Source organism: Drosophila miranda, chromosome XR (genome assembly GCF_003369915.1).
Source record: "Drosophila miranda strain MSH22 chromosome XR, D.miranda_PacBio2.1, whole genome shotgun sequence".
Lineage (NCBI taxonomy): Eukaryota > Metazoa > Arthropoda > Insecta > Diptera > Drosophilidae > Drosophila > Drosophila miranda.
This window is the reverse complement of record NC_046674.1, coordinates 24,131,303-24,158,094: the sequence shown is the minus strand read 5'-3', so window position 1 is coordinate 24,158,094 and position 26,792 is coordinate 24,131,303. Positions and strand designations below refer to the sequence as shown.

Here is a 26,792-nt window from a genome sequence, read left to right as displayed (position 1 = left end):
AGGAGAGCAATATGTATGGACTATATGTTTTTCCTTTGGTCTAGGCTTTATTTGGATTATTTTTTGGTGGGTCGAGAACGGCTTTGCTTTTTCGATGCATTATTGAGTCTCATGCGGTGCATTTGAGAGTTTAAATGAAATATTGAATGCCTTCTATTTGGGCTTCCGTTCCCTCCATTTGAATTTGCGGTTGAATCTGATTTCCAGCAACATTCATTCATGTCGTATCTGGCTCATTAGGCAGTGCTGCCGCTGCCGCTGCCGCTGCCAGTGCCACTGCCAGTCCTAATCAGCACCGCACTCCGCACTGCCCATCGAAAATTCATTAAAGGATTCGTAAGGGAGAGAAGTGAGCGACTGGCTGCCCCGTTACAAAATCACAATCAAACACTCAAATGGAATTCAAATTTCCAGGCCAGCTCCAATCCGGCTGTTAGGCACTGCTGACTGATTCTGTCATATTAATTAGCCATTCCCTCTCTCTCGGCGGCGCCTGACTGGCCGACTAGCCGACTGGCCGACTGCCGCAGCTGAAAACTAATTAAAAAGCCGTGTCATTCGAAAGGCCCGACATCCAGGCAGGCCCCCATTTCCATCCTCTCTGCAGGCAGGGTGCTAATCGAATTGTTGAAACGCAATGAAACGAATGTCATTTGTGACAAAAACAAGAAAAAAAAAAAACTGCCCCAGTGCCGTCGCGTCGTGTCGCGTCGTTCAATTCATATTCATTTTGGGCCATCAAATGACGGCCAATGACAGCGAACAATGAAATCAAATTAAAATACACTTTAGCACTGGGCGCGCGCGCCGAGTGAATGACAATCAAAGGCTAAACAATGGAATGCGCCATCGTTTCGAATCGATTTAAAAAGGGGGGTAGTGGAGTGTGCCAGATGGAACCATATTCAATGAATGGTTAGTCCTCCCTAGCCCTCCCCACCCGCCCCTCTTCCACCGGCCACAGCGAAAACTGTGCGCGGAATGACAGGCGAAAAGAAAGTGCCATCAATTCGGACCGAACATTCGGCGGGAATGAAAGTGGGAATGAAAGCTTCCTTCCGAGTGTTGCGTGCTGTTTCAGTAATTAAATCCCTGACATCTCGAATGTCCATGAAAACGAACTTAATTTTCTCGTGTGGCAACTTTATGACTTACCACGCCACGAGTGGTTGGGGCAGGCAACGAGTGGCGGCGAATGAGTGGCAGAGTGGAAAAGTAAAACTCAAATAAGTTGAGTACAAAGTAAAACAAAAATTACCCAAAGACCGGTCTCCTGCTGGAGGCGGATGAGGAGGAGGAGGAGCAAGAGGAAGAGGAAGGAAGGAATATAGAAGTTAATGTTTTGAAATTATATAAGAGGATTAAGCATATATTTTTGGGTCTGGTCTCTTAGAAGTTTCTGCAAATAAATGAAGCATTTCAGATAAGCTAAAAGATTAAGTTATAGGTTCTAGGTTGAGGTTGAGTCAGGGTGAGGGTATGCCAAGTGTTAAATGAGGCTAAGCGACTTCACAGAAAGACTGCACGGGGGGGCTTGGGTGGTAGAATTGTAGAATAGATTGACTAGGTATTAGAGTAGTACAAGTTTAAAATCAGGCCGATGATTCGACAGCCAGTTCTTTAGTGACAAAAGGCGACTTTTTCCTACCACTTTAAATACAGTAGATTATTTTTGGATTACAAATGGAAACCATCCAATCAGATCAAACCATTTTTGACTGGATTTCGCTCTGCCTAAAAACAAAAGTTATTCTGCCAAAAAAGAAAAAGAAAAGAAAAAGAAAACAAGAGAAAAGATTGATGCCAGCTCTTGAATTTCATTAGCTATGTTAAGTAAACACACACGTACGTGGGAGACCCACACCCACACATATGCGACCGGGAAGTGAGGCAGAGAGGCAGCGCTACCACTGCCACACACTGGCGGAGCCGCTAAGCGGCTTAGTGAAAGTCCTCTGCATGTCTGCTTGCCTGCCTGCCGAATGTGTGCGGCAGGCATCGACAAAAACAAAAAAAAAGAACGAGGAAAGGCAAGAATATACCTATACACTCGTATTCATACGAGTACGAGTACGTCTACGACTACGAGTATGACAGCCTTTTGAGGGAAACTTGAGATGCAGGAAAACTGGGGCTGGCTGGCTGCGTGGAGGCGGAGGTGATGGAAAGTCGCTTTGGTGTTTAAACAACTTTGACGCGCTTTCTAGATGCAGGACCCCATACATGTAAGAGCATTTTCCCCACCGCTTTCAGCTGATGTGTGGGTCTGTGTCTGTGTCTGTGGCATTTCCGCTCCTAATGGCACACACACACACATACGAATAGAAAAACTTTGATGACGTGGGCTTGAGTTTGACGTGCCCAAAAGAAATTTGACTTCTTATGAAAGGGGGAAAAACTTGGCCACGACTGTGCCGCACAGGGACCAGGACCAGTGCTTAGCTCGTTAACATTTCGGCCCCAGTGCCAAAAGTCTTTGGTCCTTCAGCTCGTTCAGCCTTTCCAATTTGGGTTGACTAACTTTTCGAGTTGGGCTACGATACAAATTGCTACGGTTTCGTTTTCTCTTTTGCTGGGAAAATTGCTGCAATTATCATTTGGCATTTTGGCAGCCATTGGGGCATTCCTCCGCCCCTCCCCCAAGACGCTAATGAGGCATCAATGCATTGAACCACAGACCAGACCAGGGACATGTGTCTCTTGCAACAGAAATTATAGTCAAAGGCACACACACCCCCTGCCAGACGCTCTAGCGCACTCCCCACTTTGTTGCAGGTGTGTGTGAGTGTGTGGAGTGTGTGTGTGTGTGTGTGTGTGTGCCTCTGCACTTCCCTTTCCGCTGCGTTATTGAGGCGCAAACTTTGTTTGGTGCAAAAATGACAGACGGGAAAGGAGAAAAGACTGACGTGCTATAAGTCAAGTTCCCTTCCGGCTTGGTTGGGAATGAGACGGGGAGCTTGAATAGGAGTACGAGCAAGCAGGAGTAGAACGATGATGACAACCGACAATACCATTCCCAGTTACAGCAGCAGCAGCAGCAACAGTAACGACAGCAGAAACGGGCAGCCAGCCAGCCAGCCAGCCTGTCCTTGGCTACAAGAATACACACAAGTCCTTCAACACAATTTTTGATGTGCAACTATTTTGCATATGTGGGGAAATGTGCACATAGATATGCGCATACATATGCCAGATGTGGATGTGGGGGCTAGGCCACAGCCAGGGAGAAGAGGGATATCTTAGAGCTGGGAAATGTTGGGGAATGTTGGAGAAATCGCACATTCCCGCTCATGACGAAAGCTGATATCAACGCACGCGCCATTCCTTTGAGACCCATTAAAGTCAGCGCAGCAGCAGCCTTTCCATCTCTCCTCGTAAACAGGATATGAGGCTGGGATGTGTGGTGTGGCTCGTGTGTTGCGGGGTTTGTGTTTCTCGGTTGATAAGCCAAAGAGTCACGATAAACTAAACGACAAGCCGTCGTCGTTGTTTTTGCTTTGCTAAAGTGCAAATGCGAATGCTGTGAGGAGTTAAGGAGGCAACCATTTAAGAGCGCTCCCTCGGTTTATGCTTTAAGCAGCACACACACACACTCACACTCACAGATACACTGCACTTGGCTAAGACAAAGTTGGCCACATTAAAAATGATTAGCAATTTAATGCACGACTAGACATCGTCCAGTTCTCGCTCTCCCTCTCCCTCTCTCTCTGTCTCCTGCTGTGTGTCTCCCTTTGTGGCACATTCTACTGACGCCAGACATCGTAATGGCCAAGCAAAGCAAGGGGGTCTTAGGAGGGGTGTGGCAGTGGCTGGGCCATAAAATTGTTGAAAACAACATGGTCGTTTCCGTCGGCAGGCAGTCGGCAGGCCCTCCAGGCGTACTGGCGCTCTTCTTTGAGCTTGGAAACAGAAAAACGAAAGATTGAATGCATCAAAGATTCAAGTTTGGCTTGAAGAATACGATACCAAGAGCTGCAACAATCTTCAAACATCAATCTATACGTTTTGTGCCAATTTCTAGGGTATTCCTGACACTTTTTTTTTGAGAAGTTCCCAGCTTTCGCACTGATTTTGCGACAGTTTCTCATACTCCCTCCATGGAACCTCCCTGGTATTTTCATGTTCTGTCGTGCAACAAGCATTCTCGGAACTGGCGAAAAAAGCATCAGCAACACTTTCCGCCTCACTGCCGATGACATCTGCTGTCTGCTGACGCCGCTGTTGTTGTCTCTGTCGCCGTCCCCATCCACGTGGCACTCAGTTGTTGTTGCTGTCGGCGTGGCTTCCGTCCAGGTGGCAGGGAGCCCGTCCCCATGTCTGCTCGTTGTCTGAGCCTCTAATTTAAAATTATGCAACTGTGTGATTTTTTCGGTGCGCTTTTCTGTGATTTTTCCCCCGCCCGGGCTTCTGCCTCCCCTAATGCTATAATTTTTTCCCTTTGACAGGCACTCATTGACTCGTGTGCTGCTGCTGTTGGACAGCGCACACTGTTGTTTTGGGGTCAGGCGTTGCAAGGCCCCCAAACAACATTCATAAATCATTTACAGAGGAGGCAGAGGAGCAGAGGCAGCATAGGAGGAGGTTCAACCCCAACTATTGTCGTTTTTCTACTCATCGTTATCACGGGGCTGAAGGGCTGGCGGCTGGCGGCTGGCGGCTGGGGGCTGGGGGGCTGCTGCAATCGACAGACGACAGACCACCGCCCCGTCGCCGACCCATGCTCCGCAGAATCAGCAGACGACTGCCTGCCGCAGTCCCGTCCCTGGCAACGACGTTGCACAAAAAACACATTAATCAATTGCCACCGACATCGTCTCGGGGCTACATAGTACATAGTGCATCCTCTCCTCCATTGTGCCGAGAGTAGATCGGGAAAAGCGCGCAGCGGAAAAACAAGGACGAAATGAAACCGTTACACGCTCTGCAAGCGTAGCAAAAAAACAAAAAATAGCGGGGAAAAAAACAAAAAAGGAAAATGCACTCGTAACTTTCCATAATGTGCAGCGCGCGTGAAAATTCGTCCTTAGTCTGGCGTGAAAAATATGCGAGTGAGACAGAGCAAAAAATCCAAAAATAGTACACATAAAGGGAAAACCCCAAAACAACAAAAAAAAAAAAAAACAATAAAAGCTGTAACCAGAAAGAAAATTGTTTACGCTGCAAGTATTTATGATTTTCATTGGTCGAAGGTTTTTCCCGCGGCGCGGAAATTTATTCCCATGTTCGAGGTTCGAGGTTCGAGGTTCGTTTTCGAGTTCTGGTTTATGCCCACGCGATAAATATTTTCCCATAAATTTGGCGTGTAATCGGGCAACACGCTGTTGGTGGCGGGAGCGGTTCGGCAAAGTTGCAGTGCTGCCCAGCAGCGTTTGAATAATTTAAATTACTTAACCGCAAAAACATTCATTAGCCAGAAGCCAGAAGTTTTCCAACTTCCCCTTAACGCGTCCGTGGCCGATTCGATTACTGGCGTTCCGATTTAAAGAAAATCAGCCCTGTGCCCCCAGCACATCTCTAACATATGGAAAGTGAATTGCACTTTGAGACATTTCGTTCTCTTTAATTTCAAATTTTTGCAAATAGTCCGATAGAAAAATGTCTTTGCCAAAGAAATCGCAAAAGAACGCCAAGGAACAACCACTCTCGGAGATGGCCCGTCCGTCGAAGCCGCAACAAAAGCAGCAGCCAAAGAATACTGCGGTTGAAAACTCGAAGAAGCTGCCGATCCCGCTGGAGCCGCCCAAGGAAACACCCAAGAAACAAGGCGACAGTGACGCTCCTGAATCCGATCCGACCAAGCGCAATTGGTTGTCGAAGAAGCTGCTGATCCCGCAAGTAAAGAGCGGCAGCTCTGAGAAATCCCGCAAGAAATCCCCCACCGAATCGTGTTTGGTGGAGCTTTTCGGGCGCACCCTAGACCTCTCCAAATTCAATGAGTCGACGTCTCTCTACTCGATGAGCCGCGCCTGGATGACCAATCAGCCGCGCAACACTACCCTGGCCGCTTGCAACAAGGAAGCCGACAATGCTACTGGGCAGCAGCAGCGCGAGGACAATGCCGAGGAAGTCCTGGCCCAGCTGAAGAGCGGAAAGATAAAAATGCTGACAAAAGTGCCGCAGGCCCGCTCCACCAGACTGATGGCGGTGCCACCCGCTCTGGTGTACACCAAGCAGGAGAAGCTGCAAGACGAGATGCTGCGTGGGGCCCCTGAGGAGGTGCTCCTAGCCGCCAATGTGGCCCGCTGGAAGCGCATACGCAAGCACTGGCAGGAGCATGCTCGCACATACAACCGCGAGCGCTACGAACAATTGGACAAGATCATGAACGTGGCCTTGCAAAAGAAAGATAAAGAATAAATAAATACAAACAATTAATAATGTGGAAGATTTCGCTTTCGATTAAAGTCTTTTCTTTTATTTTTTGAGTAGAGTTCAAATGATGAGAGATTTTTCTGCCTTGGGGTTGCATCTCCCATACCTTCAGTTACCTTTAAAATCCTTTAACCTTTCATGTTCTTTACTCTCTCTCTCTCTGCTCTCTTTTCGCAGGCACAACAATAATGACATTGAAATGGCGGCAGAAATACAAAAGCAGAAAAAGGCCAAAGAAACTGAAACAACGAACAATTGCAACAAGCACTGCCCCAGCAACACCAAGAACACATGCCACAAAAGAAAAAACAACAACAACAACAACAAAAAAAGCAACACGAAGAACCAGCAGACTGAGAGAGACCAGAGATCAGAGGGAGCGGAGCAAGAGGAGGAGGATGCTGCAGCAGCAGCAACATCACAGAAAATGGCTGCCAAATGAACGACACAGAAACGTCGCAAAAATGTTGCAAATGCAGCAAACTGCAACAACAAATCCCACACAATGTCAAGCAATTAAAGCGGCAGCAACACCAGCAGCAGCCTCGACAATGGCTTCCAGCTGGAGCGTCAGCCATTGTCAGTCACAGCAGAGACAGCTGCAGGAGCTGCAGCTGCAGCAGGACCAGCACAAGCACCAGCACCAGCACCAGCACCAGCACCAACGGCGACATCCATTTCCGGCGTCGGCACAGACGCTGCTCCTCTGCTTGGGCCTATGCATGGGAATGGCAGCTGCTGCTGGCTCTGGCTCTGGCTCTGGCGCTGGAGGAGGAATGGGGGCCGGGGCGGGAGCAGGGACAAGTCCTGGCAAACCTGCCAGTTTGCAAATGGCGCCTGCTTCCGCCTCCAGCTCGGCGGCCGGCTGCTCCCTGGCGGAATACAGCTGCTCCAATGGACGCTGCGTGCCGCTGAGCAAGTACTGCAACAACCTCAACGACTGCGGCGATGGCAGCGATGAGCCACGCTTTTGCACACGTAAGTACACTGCTACGCTACTCGTATCGTAGACTGTGCCGAAAGGCAATTATGTAAAACGGTCGGGGGCGGCATAATGAGAAACGAAGCTGCCAAATGGACTGCGAGAGGCCATTGTTTGCCCAATTTGGCAGGCGATTGATGGTAGTCAATGGAGGGAGGAGGAGCTCCTCCTCCTCCCCACCACGTGGCAGGTGGACTTGGGTGGATTTCCCAATGGCAGGAGCTCCTGCACCTAGCTGTAATCAAGCTTGTCAAACCTTACAACTGTCCAGTAATCTCCGTCTGCGTCCAGTGCATTCATTCATGGCACGGCATGGCGTTGCAGGGCTGCCTGCTGCCTGCTCCCTGCTCCCTGCTCCCTGCTCCCTGTAAACATGGCCTTCATGTGTAAATGTAATTAAGGGCCAATTCGATTCCCCCCCACGTCCTCACGGAACCCATGCACAGCAACCCACTGCCGCACCACACCCATTGGCCCTCATAATGGCGGCAAAGTGAACTTCTCACTTTTGCCAATTGGCTGCCTATACGCCCCTCCCCAACTGCTCTTTCTGCTCCAATTCCCATCCATCCAATCCTCCTGATACGCCTGCTACTCCTACTACTCCTGCTGCTGGTGTTGCTGCCGGGGCTGCTCCTGTCAAGCGTTGATGAATTTAATTAAGTATTTTTCAATGACATTCAATGAGGCAGCAGAGGTAACAGGCCAGAGAGAGGCTGCTGTTGGCCGCATCCCTTCCATTCTGCCGTGTTCAATAAGGGCAGGCAGCGACAACTCGTTGGACTTTTTAATTGAACAACGAGCTAACCGAGAGAGGGTTTTTCAGTTTGTATTTGCCTGCGTGTGGCATCCGATTTTCAAATGCCAAATTCAATTCCCTAGCTTATTGCATCTATGCAGCAGATGGGTCTTAAAGTGAAGCTCGTAAAAAGGGAATATTCCTCATGCTTGGACGTACAAAATAGCTCTTAACAGTCAAATCGATAGATACAATAGCTAGATCCAACAAATGTGAATACAAATAGAGTTATAGATGTGGCATCACAGTTTTAGGAACCAACCAAAAGTATATAATATTTGTTTATTAGTAGAATTAATTAATATTAAACTAATTTTCCATTGTGGCCACATCTGGTTGCGGGTCAGCATCGTCCTCATTGTCGCCATTGTTGCCTTCGTCGTCAGGGTTTGAGGGGGGCTGAGTCTGAGCAGTAGCACCCATCTCTTTGGCCATTTCAATGTACTTCTTGACTTCCTCGACGGTGAGCAACTTGAATAGCTGATCCTTTCCGACTATGGCCACTGTGGTAGTGAATAAAGCCGGTGCATTCTCCTGTCCACTCGAAGTCCCTTCAACTGGTTGGCTGTTCTGCAAGCCCAGTAGAGCATGACAAATCAGCTGATCGTCGGAACAGCTCAAGAAAGTGTTGATATTGCGCTCCAAATAGGTGCGAGCGCCCTGCGAGTGCTCCCCAATGGACTGGGCCTGGCATTTGTTGATGACTCCAGAGGTCATGACCTGATAGAGATGAGGACCCGTCTTGTCATACCCGGCAACGAGTAGGCCCACTTGGTATGGACGGCCATCGCAGCGTTTGATGGTAGCCTGCATATTGTAGCCCAGACTCCCTATCAGTCTTTTCACTGGACAACCTGTCTCGTAAGTGTACCGATAGTTTATGCACGATAAACGCAAATAGCGGTTCAGCTCACGGGCGTTCTCCGAGATGCCGTAAATGGATATGCCCAAGTGCTCGTCAATGGCGATTATCTTGCGCATCGCCACAGACGACCCCGATGCCGTGGTCAGGGCCACAAGAACAACAAAATCGCGACCCTTGACACCCACGGTGGTAGATCCCTGCTTTACGGCCTCCATTGCGTACTCAAACTTGATGCAAGCGTCCCTGAGGATTAAACACAGAGACATCGCTATCGTATTGGTTAAGGAACATGATTTCATTTACATCTTACCGTTCAACTATATTTTCGAAAGAATTCAAGATGAAATCAACTTTAATTTGCAAATCGACTTCCAACCTCAACTTAAAATTCTGCCGGTAATGACTTGGATAAAGTTCAGACTGGCACAGCACAGATGTTATTGTTACAGCAACGCTTTTCTACATACAATCGATAGACATATTGATATGTCTTAGCCGTTTCCCTGCTTTTGAAACAAGAAAATGAAACAGGCCATATATAATCAAAATTAGATGATTATAATATTGACCAGAGACCTTTTCAACATTTCCAGCGTATGTGCAATGCTCCTCTATTTTCCTTAGTGCTCTGGCAATTATAATAGCACTGACTAGTCCCGCCCCTAACTGGACAGACAGCGCGCCTACAGGCAGTTCAAACTAATACCCATAATTATCTAATTGACTATTGATGGCTTGAGCGCATATTAAATTTGATTGAATGCAGAGAAAGCACTAGACACTAAACTAAACGCAACAGACCATCGCCCATAGAATTAGCAATAAAATCGAATTGAATCATTTTCACTTTAGTCTCCCATAGATCCTTCTCTGTCACAGACAGAACCAGAGCTTAGACCCAGCCCCTGCTCGATTCGTATGCATTTTTAATAAAACTAATTGAAATGCCTAAGGAGTCGTACGATGGAAGGGAGAAAGTGGGCCACCACCACCACTTCTCTTGCCCGAGAAGCCAGCGGTAAATTGGCAATTTCCATGCAAACTATTGTACAATTGCATTCACTTTACTTTTGGACTATGGTATCCAAGTGGGGACGGGACAACTACAACACCTAAAGGATGAGGGAAGAAGGAAAGAGCAGCCAGATTCCATAAATGCAAATCTCACAAGCATAAATCATTTCAGTTTGTGGTCATTCAATTATGAAAAGGAATTCCAAATAGGAATACGTAATCGAGTTAAATTGGGAGAAGTCTATGTAAATCGATTGATTTTTTTATGAATATGCTAAGTGGAGACCTAATTGCAAAATTCCTGGCATAAATGATCCACAAAGCCATCAGAATGCTGCAACACCCTAACCTTTAAACAACAGATTAAAAGCTAGACATTTCTGGGGAATAAAGAGGACAAATTATTCACAGAGCTGTCATCTTCCTTTGATAATTACTTCCTTTGAATTACTATATACCGCATCCAAAACCGTTGAAAAATACTAACCATGTATCTATGGCTATTAATTCCAACAATAGAATAATTAAAATTTAAAAACCATTTAAAGTCACGTTCAAATCTTTTAAAAACATACAGTACCCCATTTAAGGCTCTTTTGATTATTGTGAATGTGATTGCGTGAATGTGTCAGCACCCCTACCCTATCCTATCCTAGACAAAAACATAAATAAAATACTAGGAAATATTTAAAAGGAAAAAAAAAATATATAAAAACCAATGTTGGAAAAAATTTTCCCATTATGTATGACTAGTGAATATTACTAGTCGAACCTCCGTTTGGGAATCGGCCCTCGTTTTTTATCTGGGACCTCTTTCTATCTCATTGATAACCCCCACACATGGGCTTGCGTTTTCCAGCTTTTTCCAGCTTTTTCCACCACTCTTCCCGCAGATTTTCCTTTTATCTCCTTCTACACTTAGAACACGGGTTTTTTTATAATTTTAAGAATTTGTTTCACTATTTTTCAAGACATTATACTCCACGCTAAAAATAAAACGTGCGCCTGCGCTGGAAACGTAGTACACTCCTATGTACATGCATGTGTAGGGAAGATCAGGTCATTAAAGCTCCGCTACGAGTGCAGCACCATTGACGATTAAACAACAAAATATACAAAAATGGATATCTGCATGCAAACCACTTCGACACACGATTCAAATGAGCGCTTTGAATAATGGACCGTTGCGGGAACTAAGAAAGCTGTGATAAGGCTGCAGCAGCGTGCTCAGCTCAAAGCTCTTCTTAGAAATCAGACTTCGTTTCTGCTCGTCTTAACTACGGGAGAGATCTTAGTTCTCAGTGACAAGAACGATAGCGAAAGCTTGAATAGTACAAGGTGGTCCGCTCCCGCAACGCGATGTCTTTTGCTCAGTACAACAGCAGAGCATCAAAGCGCTCTCAGTAGATCACGTCATTAAAGCTGTGAAAGGAGTACAACAGCGTTGGCGCTCAAATAGGTTGGTGAGAGGGGTGCAGCAGAGCAACTAAGGCGAGTCAAAGCTCGGCTTGCAGATCGGGACCTCGTTTCTGCATGATTTCCCCTATCTAACTCACAGCAAAGAACGACAGCGAATGTTTTTGGCCGGGCAAGAGCATAGTTGTCTTGCTCACAGAGTTAATGTAGGTCAAGGCCTCTTTTCACTCTCGTTTTCTTACGCTGTTAGTTCGCTGCTAGATTAACATGCTTCTTCCCTGTAACGCCAAAAAAGAATTTGTTCTTGGCTGTTAGTTCGCTGCTAAATTAACATGCCTCTGTAAACTGTGGCGTTGGTAATTTTCTGTAGAGTCACGTGTTTTTCAAGGTTCTAACCGGATCAATCTGATGTAATTACTGATGGCCTCCAAGTTTTTGGTATAAAGTAAATGTTATGTTAATATGTTACTTGGTGCTGTTCGTTCCCTGTGGATGATTTATGGCGTGACAATTGCCAGACTATTCCCCGTGGCGCCTCATCAACGAGAAACCAGCTAGAGGTCGCTAGAGGAGCCTCTTCCTATGGAGCCAATGGCGAATGGTGGCGGAGAGATATCCCTTGGTTGCGTTGTGGTTGCCTGGCAGCGCGGAAAACAAACTAATTGCCAAACTAACGCTAATTGCATTTAATATATTTGTGTCTCCACTCCACTCCACCCACCCACAGGCTGTAATCGCACATACTACGGAGATATAGGACAGACGTACTCCTTGGAGCTGCACCGACCCAAACAGGATCGCGTGCCCTTTGTGTGTGTTCTCACGTTCACGGCGGCAGGTGGCCAACACGGCGACGTGGTGCAGGTGAGTCACAGTCCCAGTCCCAGTCCCCAGCTCCATTTCATTCACCTGCTGCCACCGATGCTCCGCTGCTCCTGCACCCACCCTTCACATTTCATTTTGTAAACGAGATAAACTAAGCCATTAAAAGATAAGCAACAACAATGAAGGTGGGGCTCAGAGCCGGGCACAGGCAATATTGATTTCAAAGCCAATCGCTGGAGCGTTGCAAATCCTACACCGACTCCGGTCCGGTCCGAGGTCCCAGCAGCACAGAAGCCCAACAGCACAGCAGCCAGCAGCCAGCAACCAGGCGTGACTTCAACTGACAGAGCAGTGGCATCATCCTCCCTCCTCCTTCTCCTCCTCGTTGGACTGGCAGGAAGCAAGTGCCGCCGCCTGTTAGTTATTACGCCACTTCACACCTCGAACCTCGAACTGGGAGCGCGGGGAGACGCAAGAGGTGGAGATGGAGCTGGAGCCAGTAAGCCAAAGCCTTTGGCATGCTCGAGTGCGTCCCGAGGGCATTCATTGAGAGAGCCCTGCGCCTGCCCCTGCCCTGCCCTGGCCATGACCCCACCCTGCACTGATATACTTGTACTCGGACCGAAACTTTATTCTGAGTACTCGCGTACCTCCTGCTGCCCCTCCAAATATTTCATTGTGCGAATGCTGTGCTGTTCTCTCCCTTCGTCGAACAGGTCACCCTGGACAGCTTCACGATTGGCAGGTTCACCTCCTACGTGCACGAGGGCTGCCCGGATGGATATATGCAGATAGCGGAATCGGCTCGCACCCCCATCGGGGGCATGTGGTGTGGCAGCTCCTGGGGGCCAGTGCTCTTCTACAGCGAGACGCGCTCCCTCATCTTCACCATCAAGCTGAACAGGTAGGTCGTCGCAGGTCTTGGCCACCATGGTTTCCTTTGTGACAACGAACCACGAACGACTCCTTCTGTGTGTCCTTTTTTTGGCAGACTGGCGAGGGATCAAAGCGGCTACAACTTCGACTTCCGCATTCGATACAAGGTTCTGTCGCGGGACAGTGCTGTCACCCGCTACGGAGGGATTAAGCTGGCAGGTGGGTGTTCGCAAACAGAGACAAGATTGGATGCGAATCCCTAATCCGCTCAACTCCCATCCAATTCCCTTTCAGAGCTCGCCCAGTGGCACAACCGCAGCAGCTTCCTCAATCAGCAGCAGCAGCAGCAGCAGCTGCATCAGCAACAGCAACAACAACAACAACAACAGCAACAGCACCAGCAGGATGGCGGCGTCTTAGAGGACTTTACCAACTCCAGCGGCGCCCGTTCGGATCGGTATGGACAGGACTTTAGCCTGTTCAGTGCGTATGTGAACAACAAGACCTTCATGGCATCCCTGGAGAAGTCGCTGGCCAAGGACGAGCAGAACTACACCGAGCCCAAGTACTATCTGGGTATGTTGCAAGAGAGAATAGTGTTGGCTCGATCCACCGGATAACATCTCTCTCTTTGACACACAGGGGATCTCATTCCGGGCACTTACTGCTCGAGGATCTTCAGTGACTGCGACAAGAAGTCCTGTCGCCTGCAGTCGCCCAACTACCCAGGCATCTATCCCCGGAATCTCACCTGCTACTATGCCGTGCGCCAGGTACGAACCAAAGAACAATTAAAACGAAATTAAACTCTTATCCCGGTCGCTGTCCGAGTCCCTGCCCTGTCCCTGGCTCCAGACTCCAGGCCCGCGTCTCCTGCGGTCACCAAGGAGTCAGAGACCCGGCTCCTGTTCCGCCTCTATGGTATTACCAAAGCCAAAGCCAAAGGTTGGCCTGTCATCATGGCCCAGACATCTCGCCAGCCTCTTCAGCGCATTAAAGCACCCGGGCTTATCCTTCGTTCGTCCTGGACCCATAAAAATACCGCAATATCGTTTACGTCTGTCGCCCCGTGTCGCCCCCCTCCAAACGCTCGCTCTCTGCCTTATTTTTATTCATGCCACAACAAAGTTCAAAAATCAAGAGAGGAAAAAATTAAATAGCAATTTACATTCCAAAATAGAATGGAGCTTTTATTATAATTAACTGGGGGAGCGGGAGACCGAGACCCGCCTCCCCTCGGTTCTGCCTGGCGTTTTTTCTTTTTTTTTTTGTAATATCTCTCTGCCCGGAGCCTCCTCCTGCAGGGACCCGTTGCCATTGGCATTGTGACGGGTGTTCCTTCTCAAAATTTACATCATTTTTTATTAGCTGTTGAACTTTTATAGAACATTTTTTCTGGCCTGGTCTATCCTGGCCATGGACATGCAATATTTGTAGCAAATTTATGAACAAAATGAACTAAAATACCCGTAATGAATATTACGCGGTGCCACATCAAAGACAAACATAAGTCGGGCTTATGATAAGTTAAAAGTGCGAAAGTTTTTGTATTCCTGGAAAGGAGGAGTAAATGTTCGACTTTCGAGTACATTTAAGTATGGCTCAGACAGAGGCCGCGTTTCCAGGGGTACATATACTCATACATATAGAATTCAACATAAATTTAAAGTCCTTTGAGTCCCATTGAGTAATAGAACAATCAGCTCTTTCCGTTTAAAAATCTAGGTAGTGGATGCCATTTGAATGTTCCAATTAATCCTGCTGTTTTATCTCTGGGCATCCCGACAAACATTGCGCCGTGTGAAGAGCAGTTCGTGGCTCATTAATTTGCATTTAATTCTCCTGTCCACACAGCACGACGTGCCCCATGGCAAACACGCTCTGATTCTAGTCAAACAGCCCAAGGGCAATCTGGTGTGGATCTCTACCCAGGAAACGGCGGCGGCCAACAAAATGGCGCCACCGCCCAGCGCCAGCGACAAGGACAAGAAGTTTGAGCCGAGGCTGAAAACATGGAACGACTGCGATTACATTCAGGTAATTAAATCTGCCTTTAAATGCACCCTCTCTCTCGCTCTTTTTGGCTCTGTTTTTTCTCTATCTCTCTGTATCTGTATCTGTATCTGTATCTCTGACTGTCTCTGACTGTCTCCCACTGTCCCTGTTCATGCTCCTGCTCCGGGGTGTTCCCCGCCCGATGAGCTTCTCTGTGTTTGCATTTGCCAACTTTAACGAGAGATCCAGCATAAAAATTACTTCCTCTGTTGGCCACTGGCCGGCAAACAGAGCCAACTGGACAAACGGGTCCAACTGAACCCGCTGGACCGACGCCTGGGCAGGCAGCGGGAGAACGAACTGCGCAAAAAACGACAAATTGAAAATGAGAAAAGAAATGAGCAAAAATCTGAAATCAGTTGTTTGCACGGTGTACTCCCCCCCCCCCCCCCTCCCCACCTCTCTCCCGCTCTGTTTCCATATCCTTTCCCGCTGCCATTGTGTGGGTCCACGTCCTTGTCCATATCCATGTCCAAGTCCAGTCCAGTCCAGTCCGTCGCTCCATCCCACAGTGCCTTGAGCATTCGATAGGCTTCTCTGGCAAGTCGCGGGAAGTGTTAATTTCGTAGGCTCTTTTTGTTTGTCAGCGGGAAAGCGGAAAGGGGGAAAGCGGAAAAGCGGGATAAAATGGAGGCAGTCCATAAAGACCCCCCCACAGTTGGAAGGGCCAACTTTTGGATGAGCTCTTAATGAGCGCTGTGTATGCAAAATGTGGGATAAGCCTGGATGACAGATGAGAGAAGATGCACCGAGAAGGGATGTGCTTGGGTGGAAGTGTTTCCTGGAGAGACTCCAGGAAGCCTGATTTAATGATAATACTCAAATGATGTTAAAAATTAAGGACGAACTGAAAGGATCTGCTGAAATGGGGCAAGAAATGCAAGAAAAAAGGATACAGATCTCTGAGAGATGAATAAGCCTATGGGAAATAGTGGAATTTAATAGGTTGGTCCCCCAAAAAAGTACTCAAACTTCCACTCACTCAAATATCTGCTCTTTTCAAAATGGGGGAAAACTATATAAATTCAGATTACTCTTTGGCCTTAAAAGGGGAAAGAATTTCGAAACTATTCAAACACCAGAGAACCTTCTTCCCTTGGGTAAATCCGTGTTAAATTTCCTTTGAAATTGGGGGAACAGAACTTGTACATAAAATCTGCAACCTGCTCTTTCCCTGCACCAGCCCCGACCCCGGCAGGCTGCCCCAGAACTGACTCTGAGCCGCAGTACAACGCTTCTCTATTGAACCACACCTCATTTCGTCAAAATGCACCAAAACTAGAATCAGATCTATGTACTACTCGTATATATGTATATGAATGCTATAAGTACCTACCTATAAATGTATGTATATTTTCTCCAATAGGAAAGTGTTAAGCCCAGATGGAAATCGACGGTAAATGCCAACTAAAGAACAAACACTCCTACTGCTCGCCCAGTCAGAATCAATCTATCTCTCATGTTGCCACCAAACCACGAAACAGCCAAGCAATAACTTAGTTGTAGTTTTAGATAGACAGCACTTGAACTCTGACCCACCACCGACACCACCCCATCTCCCTCTCTCTCTCTCTCCCTATCTCTCTGTGCCCTGTATTCCACCCTCTATCTTCTATTAGCAACAATTATTTGTCATCTTTGGCTATTTGAAGCAATTAATCAACCGAAATGTATGCACAACCCCTGCCCCCTCCACCCCGTCCCCCGGCCCACAAAGTAGAACAGAACCCACAGAAACCAGGCAAACAGACGACAAATCAAAAATGATCTGGGTAAATCGACATCTATGGGATATCTATGGACTGGATAATATATTCATTAGCACAGCACACACACACAACGCACACACACACACGCGATGGGGCATGGGGGGAAAAATCTGTCATTGGATTTATATTAATGAACACTTGGCACGCACATCATAAATCGCACACAAAAGAGACGGTGGATTGGGGGTTTGGGGATTTTGCAGGATAGCTGGATGGTTGGACGGCTGAATGGCTGAGTAGCTGGATGGCCCTCATCAAGGACATTAGGAGAGTGGACGAACGTGCCCGGGTCTCATGTAAATAATTGCCCCGGGCATTCATCATATACTACATATAGTACATTCATCGCATACATCTGCTCTGTGCTCGTAAACAGCTCGGGAGCACGCTGCGATGAATGGGTGTGCCACTGCTGATGGATTTACCCACTTCCGGGCTGCGGGTTTTTCCCATTCAAAGTTCTTTAAGCTGATCCGCCACAGCAGTCAAAGACATTCCACCTCCAGCTCCAGCTACAGCTCCAGCTGCACTCCCTTTCGATGTCTGTCTGTTTGTCTGTCTGTCCCTAAAACGTTTTAACGAGAGGAGGAATGTTGCTTTTAGTTTTCGTCCATTTAGTCATCAGCAACTATTCAATTTCGCTTTGCAACAAAATCCTCAAGGATTCAAGGATCCTGCCCTCTGAAATGGGAACTAATTCCCCCTTAGCACTTGCCATTAAATGCTCGTTGTGGCAGCAAGGCGTGCAAATCCCCTGGCCAGAGATTGCCACACTCCACACCGGATCTGTGCCTAGCCCGGCTAACCCCTTTACTTTTTGCTTATTCAGTTGGAAAGCAAACCGCTCGGACATTGGCGCCATTTGCAGGGATTGCATGGCTCTAGTGCTGGTCCTGGCCCTGAGCCTGCACTTTGCCTACAAATTGTCCTGCGCTTCCCATTTACCAACAGTCTTTTTTTTTTTGGTTGCTGCTCTTTTTGTCGCGCGCTCTTAAGCCAAAATGTCCAAAAGTGCTGGCCATTTTGGTGCGGCATGTGTGAATAATCGCCGGATGGTAGGACCACCACGAGCATGAGAATAGAAACCCAAACGAGTAGTCGCACTAGTGGAACCTGCTCTGATATATGGCCCCCCAAACTGCCGTGCATCTGTGTCTCCACTAATTTGTACGAATGCCGCGCTTTCAATAAATTTGTGGTCGCAAATTACCTGCACAGGCCCCCAACCCGCCATCCCCCACGCCTGCCACGGGCTACCGTTCTGATTCTGAATCTGGTGGTCTGTGGTCCGGGCCATAGTTAAATTTGCGGCCAGCTGCACAAACAAACCAGAAACCTCAGCTAAATTAATGCAGAAAGTCGCTGGCCACAAAACTAATTTGTCATGCGTTGGGCCAAAGGTAGGAAATGCCCCATGCCCCAAGCCCATTTCCATTCCCATTACCTTTTGGATACAACGTCCTACGCCCACGTGGCCCCCGTGGCCCTCGCGGCAAGGCCAACTCAATTAAAATGCGCACAATTATGCGCAAAAAAGCCAAAGCCAGCCGTAACTGCACACAAATTTGAGTAGGAATGCCCAATGAGAGTTTATGCGAGCTACAAATTCAGGTATTACCTCATTCGCAGATTGATTTGCATAGGGTGGCTGCTTCAAAATGAGGATGTACATTTTTAGGGAATGAAACTATTTACACTCTGAAAACTCTTTCGAATAAGTACTCGAATCATTTTTACACGAAATCCTGCAGTCCATTATACTAGAAATACACGTACTTGCGGGCTTTTAAGAGCACTTTCGGCACTCTTCCTACTGTCTTTTCCCAAAAAACTGTACCCTTTTAATAGCTCACACCCCCCCCCCCCCCGACAGGACACTCTCAGCACTCGAAAACACGTGAACAAAACCGCATAAACACGTAGCCTCATGCTTAAAACAAACTTTAAATGAGCTTAAAATGTTCGACATTTAGTGGACATCAAGTGGCCGGACACATCAAAGCCATTGTGCTCAACTACTTAGAGGCAGCACTGCCTTGACCATTTCCCCACCATCCTTCCTAGCCCCCTACGACGGGAATGGCCAGAGGAATGTAACCAAAAATCACGTATACGTCCAGTGGCCATTAAGTAATACGAGAGCACTGTGTTGCCAGCTGCACTTAGGTCCACTTCTTTACAGCAATTACCGTTCTCTTCCGCACTCCGCCCAGCCCCCAAGCCCTCCCCGTTTTTTTTTTTTTTTTGGCTATGCACGGCCTTCGGCATCAGTTACTAGTTAGTGCCTCGCCCCTGCCACTCTTCCACATGAGGGGGCACACAGGCACACTGTGCACCCAGCAAAAAACACCCACATTTGTCGCTCGTCTCACTCATTTCGTTCTCTCCTCATCCACTCTGCTCTCTCTCTCTCTCTCTCTCTTTCTCTCTCTCGCCCTCTCTCTCTCTCTCTTTGTTTGTATCCATCTCCGGCTGTGTTTTTCCTGGTCTCTGGCACCCGCAGGACTACGTGACCGTCTACGATGGCTACACCACACGTGACCCCATCATATTGAAGTTCTGCGGCGGAGGTCAGGCGGTGCCGGCGGCCGTTTCCAGCGGCCCGGAATTGTTGGTCGAGTTCAGCACGTCCCCGTTTGGCACCTTTACGGGCACCTCATCGCAGGTGCTGCCACTCTACGGATTCCAACTGGAGGTGAGAGCTCTCCCACCATCCGCCCAGCGACGTGTTAATCACTCTCGTCTTGCCACACACAGGTCGAAGTTCAGTTCGTGGACATCCAGAGCCCCACGTACTCGAAGAACAAGAAACCCTGCGAGTTCTGGATCCGCGGCGCTGGTCGCGGCATCCTCGAGAACCCGAAACACTCGCTGGCCCCCAATTCCACGTGCCTGTACCACCTCCAGGGCATGGGCGTCTTCAAGACCTTCGACCACCTGAGCCTGTCGCGTCGCATCAACAGTCAGTCGGGTATGCACCAGCCCCTGTCGCGCTTCAAGGTCTGGATATCTGTGCTGAAGTTCAATCTGGACCCGGAGTTTGGTCAAATGGATGAGACATCCGTGGGGGCCATTGGCGTGCTGCAGACCCAGGAGGATTGCAGCGGAATGCTGCGCATCTGGGATGGCACACTCAGAGATCCGCCCGTATGCAAGGACCTCAACTGGTGAGTGACAGGGCAGCTGCTTCCCTCTAGTTCCAATCTAACCAGACTCTAACCTTCCAGCGTTACGGAGACCAATAGCTACAACACTGTCGGGCATTACGCCCACAATTCCACCAATGTGATTGCCCGATTCTGTCGTGGCACGATTCCGCGCACCTGCGACCGCTCCAACATCAACGAGACCTATGCCAGACCCTGCACCATCTCCGAGAGCTACGTTTCCAGCAACGATGCCATCACCCTGGAGCTGCGCAACACCGAATCCACAGTGTTGAGGTGTGTATACTATATATTTGCTATATTTATCCACTGCTACTCGACTCTTCATCTCTTTCTCTTGTTTTCTTCATAGACCACTGGACTTCAAGCTAAAGTACGAGTTCATTGACCTCCACCAGGACGGACTGCCATGGGGCGGCGGGGAGCACGACTGCAACAGGAAATTTCTCAGCAGCATGATGGACCGCAAGGACCCGGCGATCTTCCGCAGTGTCCGCAACATCTTCCTGTTTGGCAGGGGCGGCACTCGCCACCTGAAGTGCATCTACAAGTTCGAGGCGCAGCGCGGCGAGAGGGTGCGTATCAAGCTGCGGAAGGTGACGACCACCAATCGGAACTGCTACTCGCGGCTGGACGAGGACATCAATCGATCCTTCTGCTACGGAGACACCAATGTCAGGATTGAGGTAGAGTCAGCGCGGGGATAAACCTATTCCAAGGGACCTCTTTTCAAAGTCTGTGTGTGTCCTTTGCAGATCTTTGAGCGACCCTATCACGACTCGATTCTGCTGCATCGTGGCTGTGTCTGCAACTCCTCGAATCAGTCCCACCTGCCCGTGGAATACACATCGACTGGACGCGATGTGGAGGTCCACTTCGTTGCCCAGAACATGACCACACTGGACGACCCGGACACGGTGAACTTTGAGGGAATGTTTGAGTTTGTGAAGGCCCCCACAAGCTGCAAGGATGGACGGCGCAAGTTCGGCCCCAGTGGCACCATAGACATGACCTTTGGCGATGTGAGTATAGAACATCTCCGGCTTATAGCATGGTTTATCCGAATGATCTACTCCAGGTTGAATGCCGCTCCAGACCCTGGCTGATTGAGCCCTCGAATGGCAACAAATTCCTGTATGTGCGCCTCAAGGCCATCTTCCTCAGCAAATACAACCCCACAAAGACCCTGAACTCAACCTACCTGCAGACGGACACCTGGCGCTGTGAGACCAAGTCGAGGGCTGTGCTAACTACATCCGAAGGTGGGCTATCCAATCATTGCGCCCACGACATCCCTTAAATGCGTCTCGTTTCCAGGTCTGACCATTGTGGCCTGTCCGCTCAGCCCCGACTCGAACGGCTATGAGTTTGTGGAGATTTACAGCTCTGGCTGGAACGAGCGACCCAACTTTGCTCTCGTGAATCGGTCCAGGGCCATCAGCGTGGAGTTCCTGCGCCCTGGCAATGGGGAGTACACCTTCAACTGGATGGAGCTGGTGCCAAGGCCCACTCTAAGCATGGCGGGTATGCAGGAATCATCCGACTATCTGTCCCATTGATTATTCCTCAATTCCGTATTTTGTAACCCCTCAGAGGACTGCCAGTTCAAGTGCCCGGAACTAGGGGCCTGCGTGAATGCCAGCGTCTGGTGCGACGGCGTCATCCACTGTCCCTCGGGCGACGATGAGGCCTTCCTGCAGTGCTCGGCACTGATGAAGCTTCCAGTTGAAATTCTGGCCACGCTCTGTCTTATCTTTGTGCTCTCGTGTTGTGCATTTGCTGCTTTTGCCTACAAGTAAGTCATTGATCAACATTGATTGTGGTCTGATCTGATCTATTATTGAGTGCCTTTCAATCACAGGAAAATCAAACGCAAATTCCGCGGCTCATCGGTGCTACAGACACGCCTCAAGTCGCTCAGCTCCATGGACACGGCCGTGCTGGATGAAAAGGAGGTGATTTGCTGACAAAACGACAATTCTGTGCGTTACGTTGAGATCGATCGTGTGACCACGGTCTGATGCTCGACGGCCCCTAACGTGCAGAATTGTGCCCCGGAACTGAAACCCAAAGCAAATGCGAAACGCAACAATGAAACGATCAAAAACAAAAAACAGGCCACCACTCGTATCTTGAAATCAAAATCAAAATCAAACCAAAAACCAATACCAGAATCAAAATCAGAATCAGACTCGTTCACCTGTTTTTTAAAATGCATTTATAAGAAAGTGAAATCCCGCGCAGAAACGGAAAACCGCAACAGATCGATCGCCACAGATTTCGTTGGTTCTCTATTTGTATTAATCTCTGTTTTATACCATGTAGATCGCGAGACTTCCGGATCGTGACTGGATCGTGTTTCGTTTGTTTTTTGTATTGTCGCGCAATTTTTATAAGCAATTTTCTAGGCCTAGGATTTTTCGTATGTATTTTCGATATGATTTCCAGACCTCTGATCCTCTGACACACACTGTACATACCAAACGATTGCGGAACAGATAGGACGGACCCGAACGGACCCGGCCGGACTGGACTCTGATCAGTTACAACTTCCACTAGGTTTGTGTCTTTGGTTCTTGCAGAGTACTCATAGACCTATGTAGATACAACTGTTTCCTAATAGACTTTAAGTGTATCGTCGTACTATGCTAATCCATAACTGACTAAACGGAAAGGAGAAGAGGATCGGATGATCATCAACGGGAAGGAAGAAGCGTAGTTTTTTTTTGGGGAATGTTCCAGAAACTCCCACAGCATTTATTATGCGGCGCACAAGAAGAAAATATAGAAATGAAGAAACCATAAATAAAGATAATCAATATACCGAAAGGAGCAAGCAGATGGGAGGAAAGTAGATCGTAAGTGAAAGTGAAAGTGAAAGTGAAAGTTGAGGATGTTTTACATTTTAAGATTGATGGATAATGCATCGTAAATCGTAAATTAGTCGCCAGGTTTGAGGTGGATCAGAGATAGAGTGAGGTGGAGGGTAGTCGAATATGTCAATATATATAGAAGCTAGATGAATTCGTTAGTTGTTTAATAGACATTGTAGTGATCATGGATAATATCAGCATAATCAAAGCTTAATCAAAGCTAAAATCAAAGCCAAGAACTCAGAGGTAGTGCGTCCGTCGTAATCGGAGTGTAGCCAAGTCGAAGTCGAAGTCAAAGTCAAAGTCAATGTCAATGTCATTCTCAAATCACGCCCATTGCTGTCTTTCAATAGTGCACTGTTCGCTCTCATAGACCAGACATGCCCACATCATCTAGCGCCTGCTCCCTCACACCAAAAAAAACCAACTCAAAACCAAATCAAAATCTTATGCATGGTAATTCTTGTCTCGTTCTCGTTGGCCCGGGACTTAATCGAATCCTTTTCTATTTTGTATTCTTTCTTTGAATATTCTTTTTTTGTGTCAAAGAAAAAGGCCGTCGTTGAGACCAAGATCTAAGGCTTGGGGATCAAGGGAGAGAGCAAGGCAAAGCCATATGCCCGGCCGGGCGAAAGGAGGGAGCAGGGATCAGGGACTCCAAAGAGGCAACACAGAGAATGAAATCAATCTCTGCAGTTGAAAATGCATTTTGTTGAAACTCTTTCTTTCCTTTTAAGAACTGTAAATAAAGTCGAATAGAAGTTGTATAATATTAACAATTTTACATTGAGCGTTTTATTTCCATTACAAACAAAATCATTCTACTACGAGTATCCTTCTTCCGAACTCCTTGAGTTGCGCTCGCAAATAGTGAACATCTTTTGATATTCGAATCAAACTCAGACAATAAACGTTGAAAGTCCTTTCTTTGTGGCTCAGAGGAACCGAACTTTTTTTTCCCCCTCCCCCTTACTTATAGCGAACGTAACGCGAACAGCAGATACATAATTTTAGGATATCGTCAGATCTGTGGATGATCTGCCGACGAATACATTCAAGCGTAAAGTAAATAAATAATATACATTATTAAACCAAACCTAAAGCTCAACTACTAAACTAATTAACTAAAATTAACTAAAGATTAACCAAGATCTACCAAGTTATTAGCAAAAACTGCCCGAATTGAAACAATTTTGTCGTAACCTTAGACTTAGCGAACGCGATCGATATTTGTGCTGATCTTGAATCCAAATATGGATGGATGAGAATTAGAATTTTAAATTTTAAATTAGTTTAAATCTAAAACTTAACGGATAAACACGGAACACGATAAACCAGCATGACTAAAATTCAAATGTTGCAAAAAAGAAATCATATCAGATTCTAAAATGATATTAAAATTAAATCAAAAACTGAACATCTTAATAAACAAGCATTTAAATCCCCCAAACAACTGCACGAGAACATTATTTCACACCCCATCCCCAAACTCTTTACAGCGAATTGGAATACAAACATACATAAAACAGAACATGTCCTCACGGGCGCTATACCAGGATGGGATTCATTGAGAAAGTCGATTCAATCTTTCAAGTACGTGGGAAACTGAGTGTCGTCTGAGGTCGGCGCTGGTATGGTTACCCCGCCCGTGTCCACGGCTGGTTCATGTGGCATCGAGTCGACGCTCTCCAGCGGCATGAAGCAATCTGCAGATATCTAATCATACACGTTAAAGTAAACCCTTAAAAGACGATAGACATTTTATACTATCACCCACCTCGTTGTTCTTGTCGCTTAGCTTGCGCGGATACTTAAAGCCAGCGGCCCTTGCGGCATCCATGGAGTCTTCGCAGTTGGTAATCAGCCCCTGGCGATGATCCTGCTTGTGTGCCTGCAGTCGCTCTGTGTTAATCGAGGTGTAGCTGCAGAGATCGCAGCACAGATCGCGGTAGGCATCGGCATGGTTCATTCGCATGTGGCGCTTCAAGGCATTGGCTTGGATGCAGCTGTAGTCACAGTGGCCACACTTCAGGGTGCTCTGCTTGGAGGCGCAGCCGTGGCGTTGTCGATGCTTGTGCAGGACACTGGGATCTCGCGTTGAGAACTTGCACTGTTCACACTGCAGCGGCTTCTCGCCCGTGTGCTGACGCATGTGGATCTAATGAATGGTAGGGAGTATAATGATAATGCTCCGGGCAACCATGGGGTACACTCACTATCAGGCTAGCCTTGCGCGCCGTCTTCTTGCCACAAACATTGCATATAAACGGCTTTATCTTGTTGTGCACCGTCTTCACGTGCTTGGAGAGCGTTTTGCCATTGACAAATCTACGATTGCAAATCTCGCAGGTCTTCTCAGCATAGTATTTGTTCTTCTTTGGCGTTGCAGTGGTCGCCGTTGGCTGAGACGGAAGCTCGTCGGACTGATCCTTCAGTTTCCGCCGTCGCTGGACAGCTGCGAGGGAGCGGAGAACCCTCGAACGCCACTTCTTGTGCACTCGCATATGTCGCCAGACGAGCGCCGACACAGGTGCGTTGTAGGTGCAGTCCAGTGCGGGACAGCGCAGCAAATCCACATCGATTTGATGAACTTTCCACAGGTGGGCAGAACAACGCCTCCAGTTTACCATCTCCAAGCCGCATTCGCAGCAGGCGAAACTGCTGCCCTTGTGGCATCTACGATGCACCTCCATCTTGCTGGCATCCTCGAACTTAAATAGGCACTCCTTGCTCGCGGAACATCTAAAAGGGAATGGCATTCGATTAAAGATTGGAGGACGGACTCTTTGGACACTTACGGCACTCGCATATTGACACGCAGCACGAGTCGAAAGTCCTTAAATAGCATCGGCTGCAGATCTATTGGTGGCGGGGCTACAATCTCTACTTGATTTTCATTAGTTTTCTTCTCCAGGGTGCACCTGGAGGCATTCGATTCTGCCTTTGTTGGTGTCTTTACTGCTTTGTTGCCGGCAACTGGCTGACAGCCATGGTAAAAGACCATATGACCACGCAAGTCCTCCATTAGATCGTACTGACGAAGGCACAAGCTGCACACAAACACGATGCGATGCTGGACCTCCATGTCTTCCTTAATTAAATAATAAATAAATAATTGCGAATTGTTTCGTCTTCAATCTCTTGTTTTGTTCGATAAATACACGGTAAATACACATTTGCTACATGTCAACTACATATTTATGTAAAAACGTAAGTGTTGTAGGAATGCTAAGACTACTTTTTTCTCTTTATCTATGAGTATAGACATTTGCATACCCCATTTATTTTCTTTAATTTATCGGTCAGGCTCCGGGTTTTACTTACTTTTGCGTTTTCAACCGAAACGTTCCGTCTTCGATTTTAAGTGCTTGTCCGTTTTCGCAAATTTTTGTCATCGATATGTTTGATTTTCTCATGTCCTGTTACGCGCATTATTTAGTGCCGTTAAGAGCATCCAAAGTATCGATAAGCATATCGTGCTGCATCAGCTGTTAGCACGAAAATCTAAAGTACTGTTGCCCTGTCAATTTATTTGAAAGCTAAATTTTAGGTTGGGTAAAAAGAATTATTTAAAAAAAATAGGTCAATTATTTTTTTTCTTTTACACTTAAGAATTCGTTTTGTTGTAGAAAAATCGGTTTTTTTTGGCAGGGAAAATATTTCCGTTTTTAAAACGTTTTGGGAAAACGGGAGCACCAACATTTCCGTTTTGAAAAGGAAATCGGATGATTCGGATAAATCATGGATGAGGATTCAGTTATACCCTTACGGCTCCC

At 47.4% G+C, this 26,792-nt stretch overlaps 3 protein-coding genes across 9 annotated transcripts in view; 1 reads left to right on the top strand and 2 right to left on the bottom strand.

The window, feature by feature from the left end:
• LOC108152966 overlaps positions 1-23,800 on the top strand; it is a 48,162-nt gene extending 24,362 nt beyond the window's left edge. For 2 of the 5 annotated variants that reach the window (XM_033386248.1, XM_033386249.1), the window contains exons 3-20: positions 6,553-7,353; positions 12,179-12,315; positions 12,993-13,180; positions 13,268-13,371; positions 13,447-13,728; positions 13,795-13,925; positions 15,007-15,189; positions 16,574-16,603; positions 19,480-19,671; positions 19,734-20,143; positions 20,204-20,419; positions 20,496-20,829; positions 20,899-21,165; positions 21,222-21,405; positions 21,461-21,667; positions 21,737-21,938; positions 22,005-22,098; positions 22,592-22,953. In XM_033386248.1, coding sequence (XP_033242139.1) covers positions 6,553-7,353; positions 12,179-12,315; positions 12,993-13,180; positions 13,268-13,371; positions 13,447-13,728; positions 13,795-13,925; positions 15,007-15,189; positions 16,574-16,603; positions 19,480-19,671; positions 19,734-20,143; positions 20,204-20,419; positions 20,496-20,829; positions 20,899-21,165; positions 21,222-21,405; positions 21,461-21,667; positions 21,737-21,938; positions 22,005-22,098; positions 22,592-22,645 — 4,016 coding nt within the window. In that variant the 3' untranslated portion in view covers positions 22,646-22,953. Of the gene's footprint in view, positions 1-6,552; positions 7,354-12,178; positions 12,316-12,992; positions 13,181-13,267; positions 13,372-13,446; positions 13,729-13,794; positions 13,926-15,006; positions 15,190-16,573; positions 16,604-19,479; positions 19,672-19,733; positions 20,144-20,203; positions 20,420-20,495; positions 20,830-20,898; positions 21,166-21,221; positions 21,406-21,460; positions 21,668-21,736; positions 21,939-22,004; positions 22,099-22,591; positions 22,954-23,565 lie in introns of those variants that run through there. The other 3 variants (XM_017282674.2, XM_017282675.2, XM_033386250.1) reach the window with 3 other exon arrangements.
• On the bottom strand, positions 8,382-9,465 carry LOC108152968 (proteasome subunit alpha type-1-like). Its single transcript, XM_017282679.2, has 2 exons — positions 9,332-9,465; positions 8,382-9,264 (listed from the first exon to the last, which is right to left on the bottom strand). Exon 2 carries the CDS (start codon positions 9,234-9,236, stop codon positions 8,466-8,468), a length of 771 nt encoding a protein of 256 aa, XP_017138168.1. The 5' UTR covers positions 9,237-9,264; positions 9,332-9,465; the 3' UTR covers positions 8,382-8,465.
• LOC108152967 (zinc finger protein 48) lies at positions 23,784-26,442 on the bottom strand. 3 transcript variants are annotated; one of them, XM_017282676.2, is made up of 5 exons: positions 26,341-26,442; positions 25,815-26,107; positions 25,233-25,758; positions 24,794-25,174; positions 24,598-24,732 (listed from the first exon to the last, which is right to left on the bottom strand). In XM_017282676.2, the coding sequence occupies exons 2-5, from the start codon at positions 26,099-26,101 to the stop codon at positions 24,598-24,600; spliced, it is 1,329 nt and encodes a 442-aa protein (XP_017138165.1). In that variant the 5' UTR covers positions 26,102-26,107; positions 26,341-26,442. The 3 variants fall into 3 exon arrangements, with proteins under 3 accessions (XP_017138166.1, XP_017138167.1, XP_017138165.1); XM_017282677.2 differs by lacking the exon at positions 26,341-26,442 and having other exon boundaries at positions 23,784-24,732; positions 25,815-26,101; XM_017282678.2 differs by lacking the exon at positions 26,341-26,442 and having other exon boundaries at positions 23,784-24,722; positions 25,815-26,101.
• Between the last annotated feature and the right edge of the window lie 350 nt (positions 26,443-26,792).

What these genes read in the sequence shown, in the direction of transcription:
- LOC108152968 (XM_017282679.2), bottom strand. Translation starts at nt 9,236, where the DNA reads ATGGAGGCCGTAAAGCAGGGATCTACCACCGTGGGTGTCAAGGGTCGC.
- LOC108152967 (XM_017282676.2), bottom strand. Translation starts at nt 26,101, where the DNA reads ATGGAGGTCCAGCATCGCATCGTGTTTGTGTGCAGCTTGTGCCTTCGT. An exon ending in CGCGCAAGGCTAGCCTGATA is followed by an intron (nt 25,175 to 25,232) that starts GTGAGTGTACCC and finishes ACCATTCATTAG; the next exon opens with ATCCACATGCGTCAGCACAC. An exon ending in TAAGCGACAAGAACAACGAG is followed by an intron (nt 24,733 to 24,793) that starts GTGGGTGATAGT and finishes GTGTATGATTAG; the next exon opens with ATATCTGCAGATTGCTTCAT.